At 37.7% G+C, this 17,791-nt stretch overlaps 1 protein-coding gene across 6 annotated transcripts; it reads right to left on the bottom strand.

Annotated features, from left to right (window-relative positions):
* Positions 1-463: 463 nt before the first annotated feature.
* Positions 464-12,891, bottom strand: LOC308188554 (uncharacterized protein). Of its 6 annotated transcripts, none has more exons than XR_013945570.1 (6): positions 9,838-12,891; positions 9,637-9,744; positions 9,346-9,478; positions 5,922-6,037; positions 1,197-2,339; positions 464-615 (listed from the first exon to the last, which is right to left on the bottom strand). XR_013945570.1 is itself a non-coding variant. In XM_080577755.1 (5 exons), exons 1-5 carry the CDS (start codon positions 9,866-9,868, stop codon positions 499-501), a joined length of 540 nt encoding a protein of 179 aa, XP_080433881.1. In that variant the 5' UTR covers positions 9,869-12,891; the 3' UTR covers positions 464-498. The 6 variants fall into 6 exon arrangements, 1 of the variants encoding a protein (XP_080433881.1); XR_013945571.1 differs by having other exon boundaries at positions 9,637-9,818; positions 9,984-12,891; XR_013945569.1 differs by having other exon boundaries at positions 9,637-12,891.
* Positions 12,892-17,791: the final 4,900 nt, after the last annotated feature.

The following is a 17,791-nucleotide window of genomic DNA, read 5'->3' as shown; positions in this document are numbered from 1 at the left end:
GGTAGAGCTAGTAAGCAGCATTTTTCTAGTGTTTCTTGAACCTTAACATTTTTTCTTCCTCTTCCCCACAACCTTCTGTAAAAGAGTGCTTAGTCTTTACCAGGAAAGGGATCATCTACATCAAATCTCTCTAATGTCTTTATCATCAGAAACCTTTACCATATTTCATAAGAAATATCTGGAAATCATGGAAAACCTTGTAGATGTTGGGCTTATGAGTTATTACTATACACAACTATATATTGTACTATTTTGCCACTTCAAATTGGAAAATGCTCTTGGAAGTTACAAATCAGGTAACTAGAAAGTCACTTTACACATAATTGTCAAGCAGGCTGAGTTTCAAACTAATAATTCATCCATAAATTGTATCCTAGAGATACACTAGAAACATTCTTTTATTATGGTACAGGCCTCTTGGCAGAATAGCACAGTAGTTAGCTGAAAAAAAAAAATCTCTGCTTCATTTTGTTCAGCCAAGGGAACTGCAGCAGAACCTCATTTAAGTATCAGGATCAGCCAGAAATGAAGTGCACTTGATGTTCTTTCCAATCCCATGAACAAAGGCTTGAGCAGCAGCAATGGGATGTAATCAGTGCCAGAAGACTTCTTCACCTACATTCAAAATAAAAACTACACTCAAAATTTCGTCAGCTGGATCAGTTTTCTTTCCTGGAATTTGGTTGTAAGAGACTAAGAAGACTGGCAACTAATTTGTATATGTGTAATTTTAAGCATATTTAAATATAAAGAATCACACTTGGCTGAATAGGATCATTTCCTCCCTCATTAATCATGATGCTACATACAATATGCTGTTCTCTTATTTTAAAAGTAACAGAACTGAATTCTCATGTACAATAAGACAGTGCTACAAAGTGGTCTAATATACACGATATGTTCAAGTTGAAAGGATCCATAGACCCTTACACTGTCCTCTACAACTAGAGAAATATTAAGTTTAAAGCACTAAAATTAATTATTTTTTTTTTCAAATTAAAGTTCAATCACTGCTGACAGAGAAGAATATCTTCTCCTGAGTCAAGGAACAATAATTCCTCTTTAGAATTGGAAAAATAGAAAAAGAGGATAGCGGTATAATGCCATTTTGGTTAAAAGATTCAGAGGGATTTTCAGATTATTGGACTGCATATCTAGATGAGGAGCTTATATATACACAGAAGATGCATATTTACCTCCCTTTTTCTTGGGTTGCCATATGGTTCCCTTGTGAACGCTGTGGTGGCTGACACTGTCTGAGGGACCCAGAAATGGAACAGATGACTACTGGAAAAGTAGGAAGTATTTGTAACTAATTTTTGAGTCTCTGGCAGAGTTGTGCCTGTGTAATATTCCCTCCAACTTCTTCCATCTTCTAGAAAGAGAATAAATGAACAGCAGCTATAAGGTTTATGGGAGACGGGTTTATTCAGCTTGCCACAGTGTTGCTACATAGAGAGAAAACTCTAGAAATAAATTACTGTTGAGATTGACTCTTGAAGTGTAAAAGGCTAAAAATATGATTTCATCAAGCAATGTACTTTGCATTTGTAGGGTTTGAACCTTTAGAGTTTACTCATAAAGACTGCCACTCACAAGGGTCATGGGGACCTGTCAGTAATTCTTATTTCAAGACAAGCTAAACAGTTAATGAATTCTACTGGCAAGTGTTATCTCAGACAAGGAAGGAAAGCAGATAAAAGTGAGAATATAAGCATGATACAGTAGCAGTAGCCAATTATCTAAGCAAAATAGGTAGCTCTCTCAATTAGCAAGAATTAAGATCAGCTTGGCCTTTTATCCATAGGTCTTGGAGAGAGGAATGAAGAGACAGCAACACGTCATCGCACAGAATTGGTCTTAAGAAGCTTCTAACTGCTGCTGCCTTGCAGAAACAGGTAACCCAGGCAATGATAGGAATAAAATCATGGAGTAAACTCTAAGCAAGGATTTAGGGTCACAGCATTTGCTGGAGCACAGCAGAAAGAGGCTTTGTCCGCAGATTATATGAGAATGATCAGAGAGTTGATTTACAGAAATAGACTTTCTTTTCTCTCATCAGCAGCCGGATACTTGTCTGCAGTCATGATATATAGTGTATGAAATGTTCCTTGGGAATTAATTTTCTAAAACCAGACCATTACTGAATAAGTAAGTCCATGCAGGCAGTTCCAAGGGGACAAAGATTTTGCCAACACCCAAAAGAGATGCTTGAAATGCAAGGAGTTTCTCAAATCAGATCTTACTGCATTCATGAACCTTGCCATTGTTGTTGGCAGATGCAACCTCTTCCAGGAAGTTGCACTGGAACAGACAGCGTCAGGTAGGTGTAGTAGAACCTGAGGACAGAAAAAAAGACAAACTGGCAGGAGATGATAAGGGATCTGCCACTAATGCACTGAAATCAATAGCGCTCTAAAGGGAAAACATACATCCAGTGCAGCTTTTAATTGTAAAGAACTACAGGTACTCTTACTATCAAAATGAAAATGTTGTAGAATAATTGTAGCTATAAAAACTTACAATAGGCTTACTACAGTATTTTTGGCTGCTGCTAGTAAATGATACTGTAATAAATTTATCAGGCAAATGAGGAGACCCAAAGAGATCGGCCTTAAAAGCTGATTGAATTCAGTAGTATAGAGAGTAACAAACATCCCCAAAATATTCAAACTTGGTATTGAGACAATATTAATTATATAAGTGTTTTTGTTTTCACTGTGGGAAATCAGTGCTTGAATAGATTTTATTCTATATACACTGTATTTGTAGGGTTTTACATCTTTTACTGAATAGAACTGTGTTCTGTCATGCTCCAAAATATGCAAGGTAAATTGTCAGTTCAGTGCTCTTTGTTTTTTGTTTGTTTGTTTGTTTTCCCGGACTTTAAGTCTATTGCAAAAGATGGGGCTTTAAAGTCTATTGTAAAACTTATCATCTTGGCTTGGGTTTGTAAAACTGATGAGATTTTTTTTCCCTTCTTCTGAGAGTTTTTAAAATGTATTTGAATGGATGTTACTGCTTTTATTTGTGCTGTTTTTTTGGTCTGCCCAGAATAATAAATAGGAGCTTTTTTAAACAAGTGCTCATACAGATACAGAATAAATGTCTGAAAAAGGGAAGAAAACAAAATCCTAATTCTGCTTTCACAGTCAACATATTCTGGAAAAAAACTTTTGTTTAGAAGTCCTGGGAAGTGGCACCAGTACATTTCAAAAGCAGCAACTTTGCCTTCTGGCTGCTGAGGCAGCTGCAAAGGGCTGGGACATGTGGTGCAGAGAAGTGGGGATACCTCTCCTGGCAGCTTTTGTCTTCTCGTGGCAATCAGGCTCCCAAGTTGCACTTTCACTTCTTTGGCCTGACTGCCTCCATCCGTGGTCACAGGTAGCACAGCTTCCCACCTCCAGGGCAGCAGCTCTACGTTTCCTTTCCACTAATGAGGCTGAAAGGTGGATCTGGGAGAGGGACATCAATTTTAGTCCATTCTCCACCTTTGCCAAAACCTGTAGGGCAGTGGCTAGGAATCTGTTTTTACTGCAGAGCTCAGTTTATGAAGTTCCCCTTACGAAGAAGAAAACAAGATTCAAGCCAACAGTGGTCTTATAGCTTCAGAATATGCTCAAAGGTGAAAGTCAGTGCAAACCCTTGCAGGGGAGAGACCATGAAAGAGATGCAATGAAACAAAGCGTTCTGCAGGAGGGTCAGAGGTTCTTCTGGAGGAGCAGGGAAGATTCAGATGACATTAGAAAACCACTGGCTGTATCCAGCCTCTGTGTGATTTTAATCAGATGGGGAAAGCTTGGAAAAGGAAGGACGTCATACAGTCAAATAAAAAAAAAAAAAAGAAAAAAAAAGATTTATTTAAAAAAGACAAAGGGAAAAATATATGGTGGAGGAGAATTATAATAGAACTGAGTCACGAAAGACTGAAAATGAAAAGAGCTTCTTGAAAAAGATGTCTTAGCTGGTCTTTCTGAGAGGGATGACCACAGAGAGGATAGGAATGAACTGTACTTAAAAGAACTTCAGTTGCCACAGGAAAAACTTTGAAAAATAATTCAGAGCTCTTTGATGTGCTTTATCTTAGAATTGGAAGATTGTTTTTTATATAGTGCACAGTTTAATTGTAGGGTATTCTCAGCGAGTTCATCTGATGGATTATTTACCTGAGGGGCTATTAAAACAGCATAACAATGAGTACAGTGTGAAAGCCTGAATAGCTGCACTTCTCACTTCCAACAGCAGAAGTCTCTTTCCCTAGTGTTGCTCCAAGACAGAGGCACCAAAGCTGCTTCAGTGCTTGTGTGCCAGCCATGCACCACGGTGCCAGTTAGGACATGCTGGAAGCAGTGTATTTGTGCTTATAGGTAGTGTGCTGCTGTCCTGCTTAACTAATCCGTCTTCTCACCAGGATTAATCCTGCTTCTTTCTCAGCAGAGTGTGGGCTTGGCTTCTGAAGCTGATTTGCTCTGGGAGTTGCAAGGCGCTGTGCCACGCATACCAGCAGGCACAGAGGTCTCTTGGTCCTCTGAACATGGATGCCTTCACTTCAAGTTGTAAGCACTGGAGAACAATCTGAGGGGATCTAACCCAAACAAACAAACAAAATTATTCTGGCCAGACTTGGAATGTCTAAACTCTAGTTGGCTAGTTCTTGATAAGTAATTCTTCTTTATCAGTTCAAAGAAAAAGACACCTGAAGGGAAGGGTTCATCCAATCTACTTCAGACAGTAAAGATGAGATGAACTGCCATGTGGAGGAGGCTTCCTTCTCTACAGTGACCATAAAGGAATCACAGAGCAAGCAAGTCAGACATAGATCAACCATCATATGCTTGAATTAGGGAAGATGACTCAGCACAACAGACTATTTCTACAGCGAAAGGGAAGCTAGACACTTCTAGAAGGCAATTTACCCCACATCTTAGAAGGGTGCTTCTATTTTCTAAAGGTTACAACAGGGACCCAAAGCTGGTTTAGAATGGATGCATACATTTTTGGATAGCTAAAAATGGGTGCGATGAACCCTAGGGAAGTTGGATACTTTGTTTTGTCCCCCTATAATCTCTGTAGTGGGAATCTAAGACCTCTTCTTTTTTTCTTTTTCTTTCTTTCTTTCTTTTGTAGTTTTTCAGGACTGCTGCATTTATAAAAATTGCATGTTCAAGCAAACAGTTTTCTGCTCTATGACCAATATGAAAGCTTTACCAAATATGAAGTGATTGTTACTTATTGCAGATGCCTACATGGTTATAAGCATAATGGCATAACATTACTTCCCCTCTTTACTTCATGTCTTCTTATTCACCCACAATTTAAAATGTAATTCTGAAATACAGTGAGCAGTATAACTGTAAGCTTCATCATAAATATTCTCTTTGTGAGAAGAGATATTCGAGTACTCTAATGCAGAAAAATGGAAGCCAGTAGTGGGCAGAGATTTACACCCATGTCCTTAATGCAATATGACTGGATAAAAAATCCAGTGTCATTTTGGAGATGTGTACCCAGAGGATTAATGAAGCAGTCTTTTCATCTATTGCACCTTGACTGTTTTCTAACTAAACACCAAACTGCTGGGAAAAAAAAAAAAAGGGGAAAAAAAAAAAAAAAAGGACAAACTGGAGGGGTTCCAGAGAATAAGGGCTAGAAAGGGTGCTAAAAAGTTAAGTGCATTGTGTTAGGGAACACAGAGAAGACAAAAGCAGGAATCTAAGGAAGAAAGGCATTGTGAGTTGTATGATAGATTTACCTGGTCTAACATTAACTGTTAACACCAACCGTCCTATCAAACACAGGTTTTCCTGGGGATTTCTTTTTAGGAAAATTAGCACAAACAGTCAATAAGAAGAAAACAACAGACTCTTGTTAGTATGGACAACTCTAATCCCTATCTGGGCTACAAGTTACTGCTCTATTACCTGCTGTCTAATATGATTTCTTCCTGTCAGTGAGGTAAGCTGATTTCATGGTTTTCTCGTTTAGTCCAGTGGAATGACCGGGTTTTCTGACTCACTTGCTTCTCCAGTCTCTATGCCTATAAAACACAGGGATCATCAGCTGGCTAACTCCTTGCTTGACAAGGAACGAGTAGGATAGTTAAACTCTTAACATTAATATGTTTAAAACTATAGTCTTCTCCATAAGGCATATATACCATCTAAATTATAAAGGGCGGGCTAAAGTTTTTGGGGTGTTTCCTGGAAGCAGACTGAGATCTCAGATTTTCCTCTGACAATGACTAGAAAGCTAGAAGAATATGAGGATAGTTTGCACAATTTAGTGAGCTGAGGTCAGTGCAATGTATACTAGTGTTCTAATTTGAAACTTATTTTTGTGTATGGACTAATACTACTGGCAGTCATTCTCATCCTGTATTTTTCAACCTTTTTTTTTTTTCTTTTTTTTTTCTTTTTTTTTTCCCTAGAGCTGAAGAAGCCTGAGTGGCCAAGATCAGGGATAGATCAGGGGCTCATAAGTACTAAAAGAAGAGAAAACAACCACTCTGTAAGAGAAGACAAAGTTGAGCTTCCAAGTTCTTGCATGTTCCTTCAAAACATAAATATTTCCCAAACAGGGTCAATACAAAATGCCAGAAGGAAGCCAGAAACAGAGTTCAAATATTTACAAAAATCTATATGCATTTTAGCAAACTGAAGTCACTAACTATTTTCTCAATACAGTAATGGAGTGTTTATATAGGCATTTGAGACTTTAGTGTCTTGGAAGACATTCATAGACTTAAATATGGTTACTGGTATAAAGACTTGTACTATCATTATAGTACAGTAATTTACATAAATTTCATGTCACGTGGTTTATAGTAAGGTGTGAAACAAAATCACATAAAACATTGGACCAGAAAGTCATTGTAAAAGTAGGGATAATGCAGAACTGATAATTTGCAGCAGTAAGAACAAAAATAAAAAACATGTTATAGATAGGATTAACATATGCACATAGATGCTGATGAGTGTAATGGACCAAAAAAATAGGTGTTTAGGATAGAGTTCCTCTTGGTTAACTTTGTCAGGTAATTCTGAGCTGTCTTAATTCCTGTTATTGCTGACAAAGGTCTGGCAAAAAATGGAATATAAAGGAATATTTACCTGGTCAAAGTTTAGGGTCTATTTTAGGCAGCAACAAGTTGCTTTCTAGACTCTATTGACTGACATGGACTAGATCTCTATTGACTAGAGTGGAGCCATACCAACTAACTCACATGTAGGTATTTGCATTGTAACTAATGAGGTTAAGGTGAGATTAGTTCAGTCCCTAATGTGAGATATCGTCCACCTAATCAGGCTAAATAAGAAAAATGCAAAAAAAAAATAAAAATGGGGAAGGGGAGAGGAATAGGCTGACAATGATAAATTATGAAAAGAGGATGAGAGAATCAAACTATGAAAAAAAAGTTTAAAATTAACTGTGCTGGTGGAAAAGAGATATTCCTGTCTGGAATGCCATCTCCATTTTACCAGTGAAGGTTATTTCAGAGGATATGTGATTATATGGCTAGCTTAGCCATCATTTTTTAATGCAATTATATATTTATATAATGTGCACAATTACATTTTATATAATTTTAGTTATATACTTTTAATTTTTTTTTTGTCATTGGCTATATTTTATTAAAATTAAAGTAGTACCACAGCTTCATAAATCTCAGGAATTGTTCTTCTATTTGATTTGCTTGTACTGTGTCCCAACACATTAAAACCTTATGCATTTTTGTAGCTATTCAGAAAGGAAATAGAATCTTTGGTGACTTAATAAAATTAAATCAATCATAATTACACCATTAGGCTGCAGAGGAGACAAGTATCATGAAGGTAACTATTTTCTAAAGATAATGTTTGCTTGGTATAGCTTGAAGTTTCAAAAACCAAAGTCAAACTTCATCAGGTGGCAGTCGGATTGATATTTTTTGAGAATTCTAAGGATGACTAAGGTTAAAAACACATCTTCATATCATTCAAAAATAATTAATAATAATAAAAAAGGAGTGATAAAATATTTAATAACCTCATCAGGGATTCTGAGAGGAATTCTGTTATGAGGAACAGTATTGGTGATGAACCTGTTCTGTGGGTTTTGCACACAAGGTTTTTTTATACAAACATATACATACACATAGCAGGGTGTGATTTAGCTGATGAAAAGCATAGCTGAACCATTTGAAACCTGCTTATTTTACTCCCCAAGAAAGTATAGCAGCCAGAAGCTGTGGACATGAAAAAGAGGTGAGGATTTTTCCGTCCTCTGTCCAGCTGAAGCTACATCTCTGTGCAGCAAAGAATTTAAGAACTCACTCTAGAAAAAAAACAAGCACAACTCAACAGGGAGGTGGTGAGGACTGCTGTCTGAGGGGAGCTTCTCTGGCATCTGATCACCTAAAGCATTTCCATATTTTTTCCATTGGGGTCAAAAAAAAAAGGAAAAAAAAAAAGTCCAGCTCCTGAATGAAGGCTCAGAAATGAGGTTGTCCTAGTCACAATCAAATGTACAAACATGCTGTCATGAATAGTAGAGCATTTTTGACAGAAAGGCTGGAAACTATTAGTACCACAGCTACCACTTTCCAGCTCTGTCTGTAATAAAAATCAACAAGGGATTTTTGTCTGGGAAATAGGAAATATAAATTTGTGTGACTGAGAGGGCACAAGGCCCATGGACAGCATTTCCCGGATCATCTTAACAATAGGTTCACTGTTAGATAAAATATCACACATTTCTGAAAATGATTTTATAGCACAATATTTCATTTTTGTGCCACCGACACTGCTGTCAGAGTGTGCTGTGTGTGTATATCAAACTGGGTATCATGGGATGACTTCAGATAAGGTCAGACCTGCCTTGTAAAGACCTCAGCACCCATCACCATTACAGACTGTGTCTACATTACCAAATAGAGCAATCCAAAAGGAGCTTATTTGTACAGCGAAAGAGGTGGTGTGAAGTACCTGATGCCCATAGTATATACACATTCTTCCTTATACTAGATTTAGCCTCAGTCCATGGACTGAATGTTCTTCAGCAGCTGAAGAGCATTTGATCCATTTTGGAAATACATCTCCCAGTGTAGTTTCATCTGAAAAGAGTCTACCTTGAGTGCTGATAGATGGCTCCATGAAGCACAGTGATTGGAGATCACCTTCAGAAATGCACTCCTGTTTATCTGCACTAAAATTATAATGCAGGTATAACCACTGAAGGAGTGTTATACCAAGAGCAGACTTGACCAGCAAACACCTCAACCTCTGCAGGTGCCAGAGGTTAGGTAGAACTCTGTAGGTCAGTTTTAAACTTATACAGCTACATATTGTCAGAGTCTCTTTTAGGTACCTCAGTAGTTCTACAAAGCAGGGACTCGGCCCCTCTTGGCATTGCTTCCTCAGCTGTAAGGTGAGAATGATGGCACATCTTCCTTTCCCTTTTTTTTGTGAAGATGAAGGAAAAAACTTCAGATGGTACGGTACTGAAAAACAAAGTTAGAAAAAAAGTTAGAAAGTGTAACTGTACAAAAATGCTTCATTAATCATTTTTAAAAGGCTGTCCAATAAAAGGTTCCAGCACAAAAAAAAAAAAAAAAAAAAAAAAACAGGAAAAACAAAACAAAAGCAAAGTGCAAATTACCTAGTGGGGGAAGCAATACACAGGGAAGCAGAGGATGGTTTGCAGTGTTGCAGGTCTCAAGGAAAAGCAGTGACCACCATCAGCAGTGATAGCAGCATGAAGGAGGAACTTTGGGCAGTGCATACAGGTGAGGCCATGCTATTGCTTTGCTTTTCCTGTTGAGATGACTGTACTCTTGGTAGCTGTGAAAGTCATACATACCATATTGATAAATCCCCACTGAGAAAGACATGAGGCCATAGTGCAGAAAACTATTTACTTGGGCATTGCAAGAAGTGTGTTTTCTTCTGTAAAGACTGGAAAAAATCAGCAAGGTCTAATTTGTGCAAAATCAATTTCAAACTCACCTTCTCCCAAATGGCTAATTAATCTTATCAGATCCTGAAGTATACCATCTGGCCTTAGCTAACCATTATAACAGTTTGATCAGCCTACACAGGAGCTAGTAACCAAGACTTATACCCAGGAAACACTTCACAGGTTCTGTGAATAATGAAATGTTTAAGAGAGTTCCCTTGCTGCTGATAGATCAACAATGAGCAAGATTTAACTCCTTGAATTATCAAAGTTACATTCACAGATCTTATAAGTCAAAAACAATTCTGCTGGAGTTATTTCTCGCGCTGAGATATTTTTGAAAGCAATGTGTCCTTCACCCAGAGACCAAAGCAGACAACCTCTTTGTTAATTTAAATTTACAATAATCATTTGCTAGGCTATCACTTGTTTTCATTTTCCTAGACAAGCAGCTACTGTTCACCAGCCCGTGCACTTGAACTGCAGATTGTATCTGCATGAAACTCATAATTCAAACCACAACAGCATGCAAGAGCCCATTTGGAAAACGATGCCCATCCGGAAGAGATTCATTTCTCTGCATGAATTTTTGGCAACACTCTATTCTTCATAATTTGTACTGCAACAGCTCTCATTTACTGGCACCACAGGTGTACCTTTGTGTGTTCATTTTTAACTGTAGGTGATTAAAGAAAAAAAAAATCCCTCAATGATAAGTCATCTGTTCCATCTTTGTCAGATTTCCTAGTGCTTGACTTACAGTTTTTCAGTCTGAGTCAGTCTTACTATGGTATTAATGAGAAAACCAAGCATCATCAACCCCAGATCTTGAAAAGATCATCAGACTGACATTCAGATGAGGAATGGGTTCTATGAGCTACAACTGGATGTGACCAAACCAAGTACCATATCTTCATAGCACATCACCTGTATGAAATAAATGCAAAACCATATACATTTCGCAAAAAGATGGACTTCATTATCAAAAATGCATGTAATTCCTCCTGGTCTCCTTAGAAAAGGCTATGTAAAGATTTTGTGCAGGCTGATTTAGTCACACTTCTTCAGGGCTTTTACTCAGAGTTTTCCTACTTGAAAATGATTAACATGTCTGAGAAAGAACTTTGCTTGAGTTTTATTCCAAGAAAAAAATAATCCAAATGAATATGAAACCAAATAGATAATCTTTACTATTGATTCCTAGTAAATGATTCAAATGATGCCATAGAGTCTCAAAAAAATCAAATTCAGAAGACGCACCAGTGTGCAGGAAGCTACTAAGTTACTCAGAAGCTCTGAGTTCAGGGTGCTCCACTGTTGAGTTTATTTCTAGAGGCTCCAACAAAGATAGAGTCTCAGGATGATGAGAAAAAATTCAGGCCACTTCTTTCTTTGAAGGTCTTCTAATCAAACTGTAGGCAAGTATTTAGGCTTCTTTTGATCCAATTATTGGGAGTGCTTATAGTAAGGCAGCAAATATCTCTTCACACATCTCATTGCAGAAATGTAGAACTCTTGAGACCTACCAGTACAGTGAAAACTGGGTATGGCTGTAAATGTATTAACAAATGTGGATTGCTACCTAAACAAATGCTAGCACAGCTACATTGACAAGTTAATGTCAACTGGGAAAAACAAACAAAAAAAAATCTTATCTTACAAATAGTTTATGTTCCTATCAGTCCCAGCTACTCAGTGTTAAAAGTCTTTGTTCACTTCTCTCTTGAAAAGACACATGTTGTAGGTAAGCGTAGTAATACAAGTTGGAGAATTAAATCCATAAAACGAAGACTGATTTTCAAAGAAATGAAGGATAGACCCAGGGTAGGAGAAAGGTAATTCAGACTGGCATCCAAACCAAGATGTTCAAAGCTTATCTGGTATTTCAGTTAAAGCTGAAGCTTCATTAAATCATGTACAATTTTCATGTTCTCTTTAAATATCATAAAATTTGTTTTTCTCAGGGTAGAAAGGAATTGGTAATCATAGCATCAAATGCCTTTGATGGAAATAATGCACTGGAATGCCCTTCAAAACAGTAATTGCTGTTTTGGTAAGGTAAGGGGAAAAATGTATTTGCAATTTGTTGAACACAACTATTTATAATAGCTTTAAAGGCATTTTAAGTAGCCACATTTGAGGCTAAATCACAGGTTGTGTGAAGGAAGATTTGAGGGAAGCACCATGAAATCCATCCGGACACACGTGGCTTGAAGAAGCTCGGCTAACTGGCTTTGAACCACAGAGGCACACTAGTACAGTCACACTGGTCTGGGGACCTGAGCTGGCATTTCTGCACAGCACCACACTGTACATACTCTTTTTCTTGGAGAGGCTCAAGAACTTCTGAGGAGATGCAGCACAAATATTACTTTCCACATGGCCATAGCTATGATTCCTGATCAAGCTTTGAACATGTTTAAATGCACTGGCAGCAGTAGAGGGTGGGATTTAGTTGTCTAAATGTGGGTTTTCATCCTACCTGCCTTATCATGCTGGCCTCCAGCAAGCCATTTTAGACACCCTGATGTAACTGTGACATCTGTGCAGGACTGGCAGATCTAACACAGGAGATGCTCTGCCTTTGGAGTGGCAGATGGAGACCAGGGGGTTATCCCATGGCAACTAAGTGGCATTGAAGACCTATGACTGGCTCCTGGAACTCTTCCAAAGTGTCAGAGCGCTCCAGAGCAGTGACTTGCTTTGAAATATATCTAAGAACTAACAGGAGAATGGGAGAAATACAAGTACTATTAAGGTTCACTTTTTATCTTGCAATTTTGTATTTCTGTCATTATCATAAATTCTGGGAAATGACAATTTTTAAGAACATGTTGTTTTGTCCTTTTAAACTTGTCTTCGTAACTACAAGATAGGTTTTATTTTAAAATACTGGGGAACAGAAAAACAGCATTAATAAAGACAGGCTTACAATGATTTGTATTTTCTTTTGCCACCCCTCCCTCATTAATCTTGTACTGTTCACTTCATAGTTACAAATAATCAGTAGAAGATATGAGAAATTTCATTGTATATTTTGGCCTGTCGCCCAAGAAACAGGACATGCTTGAGTGAGGCACTGAACTTGGGTTTTCCATTTCATAATTAATTGCTCTAACTACTTAGCTATGGCAAGAAAGGGGATCTGTAGCCCCTGCAATTGAAAGCAGTTCATCTTACCCAGATCTTAAGAAAACTGTTGATAGCAGCCTGTTCTTAGGAAGAAATTGGGGCTCTGGACTCTACATGGGCAGAGCTTAATAATCCTTACCTGGGATCCAAACTCTGAAGCAGGGTCGTCAAGCCCATTTGTGCTCAAATGCTTTCCCTGTATATGCCAGCCTCAGGCACCCAGCTCCTGCCATGCGCTCAGGCAGGGATGTTAGCATGCAGCAAAGTCTGACAACTAGAGCCTGGGCTAATGTGCAGCTGCACCTCCCTTTCCTATACTTATAATCTTTTCTGGATTGACTCCAAATCCCCAGCAAGGGTCGGTCTTGTTCCCATTAAAAATAAGTGAAAGTTTTCCCACTGAAATCAATATAATGAGAATCAGAGTCATTCTCATTAAGTACAATTCCCATGGATTTAAGAGCCCATCATTTTATAGTGACTGCTTATCAGTCAGTATAAGAAATAGACGTCGTTATAGAAAAAAAAAAAAACATCATTGAGCTTTGTATTTTCAAAGCATGGTTTAAATGTGAACCAATTAACGTCAAAGTTTTTACCTGATGCATTAACAAATCATGATGACAAACACATTAGTGCTAGTTATGAGTCTCATTAACCTAGTCTCTGTGCCTTGGAGTTAAGTCTATAAAAAAAAGTTTTAAAAGAACTGAAGTTCTACAGTCATGGTGTGTAAGGGAACATGAATCATTTGTACAAAGAAAAATAATGAAAGGATTTTACTCAGAAGGGTATTTACCTTTATGTACCTTGATGTTAAAGCACCAGAAAGTTTATATGCTGCTAAGAGAAATGAAGGGAATAGGATGGTTTCTAAGGACATAAAAGAATCTTTTTATTATTCTTCTATGACTGCCAGAAACTTTTTGACTGATATTTTGTAGGATGAACAAAAAACGAAAGGAATCTACAGTTATCTCCAGATTTGACTTTTTTTTTTTTAATTATTTTTTGATTTTTTAAATGATACTTCATGTTTAAAATGTCTTGTTTATTACCTTGATAGCTGGATCTTCAGAAATTTTTGTGCCTGTTCCCAGAATGTCACAGCCATTTGCAACATGGAGTGAGCATCCCTGGTCACTCCTTGCTTTTCTCAGTGTTTTGGAAGCTGGATTAGCAATAAATAACCAGTGAATTGAGAAAACCAAAGTGTAAGAATTAAGAACAAAGAGACACATGTATCAATATAGTCTGGGGACAACAGACCAGAAAGCATCTGTTAAAACAGGACTTGAGAATCCTGCTAGACAAGACATTGGCCATGAGTCAGCAGTGTGCAGAGATGAAGTCTAACCACATACTGGGCTACACAAACCATACCATAAGCAAGAAGCTTGAAGAAATGAATCCTTCCCCTCTCTTTAACATCTGTGAGACTGCATCTGGAGAAATTTGTTCATATGGGGGCTCCCCTGTGCAACTTTGGCGTACTGGGGCAAGTGCAGTGGAGGTCACTATAATGGCTGGAGGAGGCTGGAGAACAAAACAGATGAAAAGAAGTTGAGGGAGAAAGGCCTGTTCATCCTGGAAATTAGACTCTTGGTGTGTATGTGTGTGTGACTGGATCTTATTGCTGTTTTTCCTGACCTACTAGAAAAATGTAGAGAAGGCATAGGCAAATTCTTCTCAGAGATGCACAAGGACAGGGCAAGAGGCCATGGACACAAGTTGAAACATGGGAAATTCCAATTAGATACAGGGAGAAATTTTCAAGAAAAAGGTAGCCAAAGTTTGAAACAGGATACCAAGAGAAGTTGTTGATTTCCATCCCTGGTGATATTCAAACCACAGCTGGACACAGCCCTGAGCAACGTGCTGAGAGTGTTGTATTGGGCTACATGACACCAAGGGTTCCTTCCAACCTAAATTATTCTGTTGTGTGGTGAAAAGAGGAAAGGGTCAGAGCATGCCCTTTCCCTGAAAACAGCACTGGATAGAGTAAACTCTTGTACCTAGGAGTTGGGCAAAACTAGCAACTGTTATTAAGTTACAGTCCTACTAATTAATTTCCCTTACTTTCAGTGCCTATTCTGCTGACAATCAGGGTTCTTTGATGAGCAAAGTAGTTTGCAATCAAAACTGGTTGTAATGCTTCTGTGCTCCTAGCATTACTTTTTTCACTTTGCTTTATCTGTTGTTTTCTCTCTGTACGTTCGTTGTTGAATAAATGAGTTTCCCAAGATACAGTTTTCAGTTTTAGGTCTTTCTCATTCCACTTCTTAAAGATCCAAATAAGCTGAAAAGTGGCAAATGGACCTAACAAAGAAAGGCTTACATGTAACGAGATAAGGCATATAAGAAGAAACACAGGTATTATTACAGTGACAAGTTCTGAATGGCACCCATGAAAGCAGGCTGACAGCCAGAGTGCGTTCTTATTCCCCAGAAAAGGAACAATTATTTTATATTGAAGAGCAGAACAATCTGAAAAACGAGGTCTCCTTTAATTTTACATTTGAATACGGCTTAAAAAATGCTACACAGAAAACCTGAAGCCTTTTTTTGTTACTTAAATTATAGCTTGTAGAGTCATTACCATGAATATCTTAATCTTTCTAAATAATCATTGTCTTCTTAATATTCCCTTCCATAATACACCATCAAATTTGAAATTCGAGAGTAAATTTTTAGCTGTGAACTATTTTCCTGCTGAATGTCATGATCTGCCATCTGAATATGCACCATTTTCCTGCTTCTTTCTCTCCTGCAGATGTGTAGGTGAACTGTAGTAATCTTTACTTTGCAAATAGTGATGTTCTTCTACTTGCAAAACATTTTTTTTTCCCTCAGGCTTCCTGAAAGAAGCTGAAAACACTTTGTAAATTCATAAAATTTGGCTTTGTCTGTTCTCTAATGAGCTTCAGACATTTTAAAGCCGGAAGGTGCTACTAGCCTTGCTTTGTCTTCTTGGAGAGAAGGTTATTATACTCCATCCTATTGTCCCTATAATGAAAATACAGTCTGTATTTAACCAAAGTATTTATTCCAGAAATAGAGGGCTTGATCTGCTAGTTTGAAACATAGCTACTAGTACTTGCTACACATCTCTCTGTTAGATTAAGGAATATTTTCATATCTAACATTTTTCCTCCCAGGGGATTCTTAAATATTACCATCAAGTTAACTTCTAATTTTCTTTATAACAAGTTTTTGGTCATATGTCACTTTATTATGTACTTGTTTTTTAAATCTCATCCTAACAGACCTTTGCTTCAGTCTCTTGAACAATTTTTTTCCTCAGCCTTTTCCAGTTCTTCATTTTATTTCACACCAGAATTGGAGACTTATTCTTTGTCTTATTCACATCTGATGTAGAGAAGGCTGCTTCCATATTCTTGTTCACTTCTCTTTATGTGTTGATACAAAGATCATATTAATCTTTTATTCACAACATTTCACAGTGGCATTTCTTTCACTCTACCTGAAGACTTTAGAGAATACTTAATTTCTAGATTATCATGCCCTCTTTCCTATACAGATTTATCTTCTTTCTCCCTAAATGCACATTCTCAGGGGGCATTCACCTGAGCAAATGTATTCTGATCAAATCTATACTTACAGTGTAGATACCCACACCTGAACTCCCACTTAAAATACAAAGGTATAGACATTTCTAAGGCCCTGCCATTCTTATCCAGAGAAAGGTGTTTAAGTCAGCCAGGTGAAATCACGCCCTAAATGATGTATTCTTTATGTTGATGGTAAAGGTAGCTGGGGTGACAAGCTCTGATGTATTGAACTGGCAGGCATCTAAAATGAGGTAAGCATGACCCATCATACTTTCTTGCAAGCATTTTACAAAGTAAACACCTGATGGTTTGCTGTTTCTTCCCCTTTCATTTGCTCATATATATACAGTGATATTCTTTTCATTAAAAGTCTATAGCAGTCACAAAATGCATCAGTAGTGATGCTATATTTTCTTCCAGATGAAGCAGAAAGACTTGAGCATGTGATGTTTAGCGGTAATGTGTGAAGAATCGTTGAGTAGCTGGTACTTCTCTGTGTTCCCACCAAATGTCATTAGGTCATGACCATAGGTACTCGGTAGCTACCAACGCCTAGTGCAGTAGTGAATTTACACTTACATGGACACAGGATCACAGAATGTTTTAGGTTGGAAGGGACTATTAGAAGGGTTGAGGTTGGAAGATCATCTGGTCCAACCCCCCTACCAAGCAGGATCACCTAGAGTACATTGTGCAGGATGGCATCCAGGTGGGTTTTGAATATCTCCAGAGAAGGAGACTCCACAACCTCTCTGGGCAACCTTAACCTTCACAAGAAGGTCTGGAAGAGTTACCTTATGTTGTGTGCAATATGTTTTGGACGTGAAATTTAATCCATGCCTTCCAGAAATTGTTGTGAATCACTGGCTATATAAAATTGCCAAGACACAATCTCCAAATTGAAGCTCCCAATGAAGGCCATATTTTTTCTTTCCATACATTATAAAGGAGTGTTCAACTTTATCTCCAAATAATACAACATCCTTGCTGTGCTCCAGTACATTCAAACTATGAAACAAGAACCTAGCAATTTGCAAGCTCACCATCCCTATTTAGGCACCAGACATAACTGGTTCTATTTTAAAAGGTGATAATTCTTTAAATGTTTATGCTAGTGATGGGTATAAAACATACGTCTTCTGAAGGACAGAGAT

The sequence above is a fragment of the Anser brachyrhynchus genome, assembly GCF_964034855.1.
Source record: "Anser brachyrhynchus genome assembly, chromosome: 1".
NCBI lineage: Eukaryota > Metazoa > Chordata > Aves > Anseriformes > Anatidae > Anser > Anser brachyrhynchus.
The sequence above is the reverse complement of the archived record's forward strand: the minus strand, read 5'-3'. Positions and strand labels throughout refer to the sequence as shown.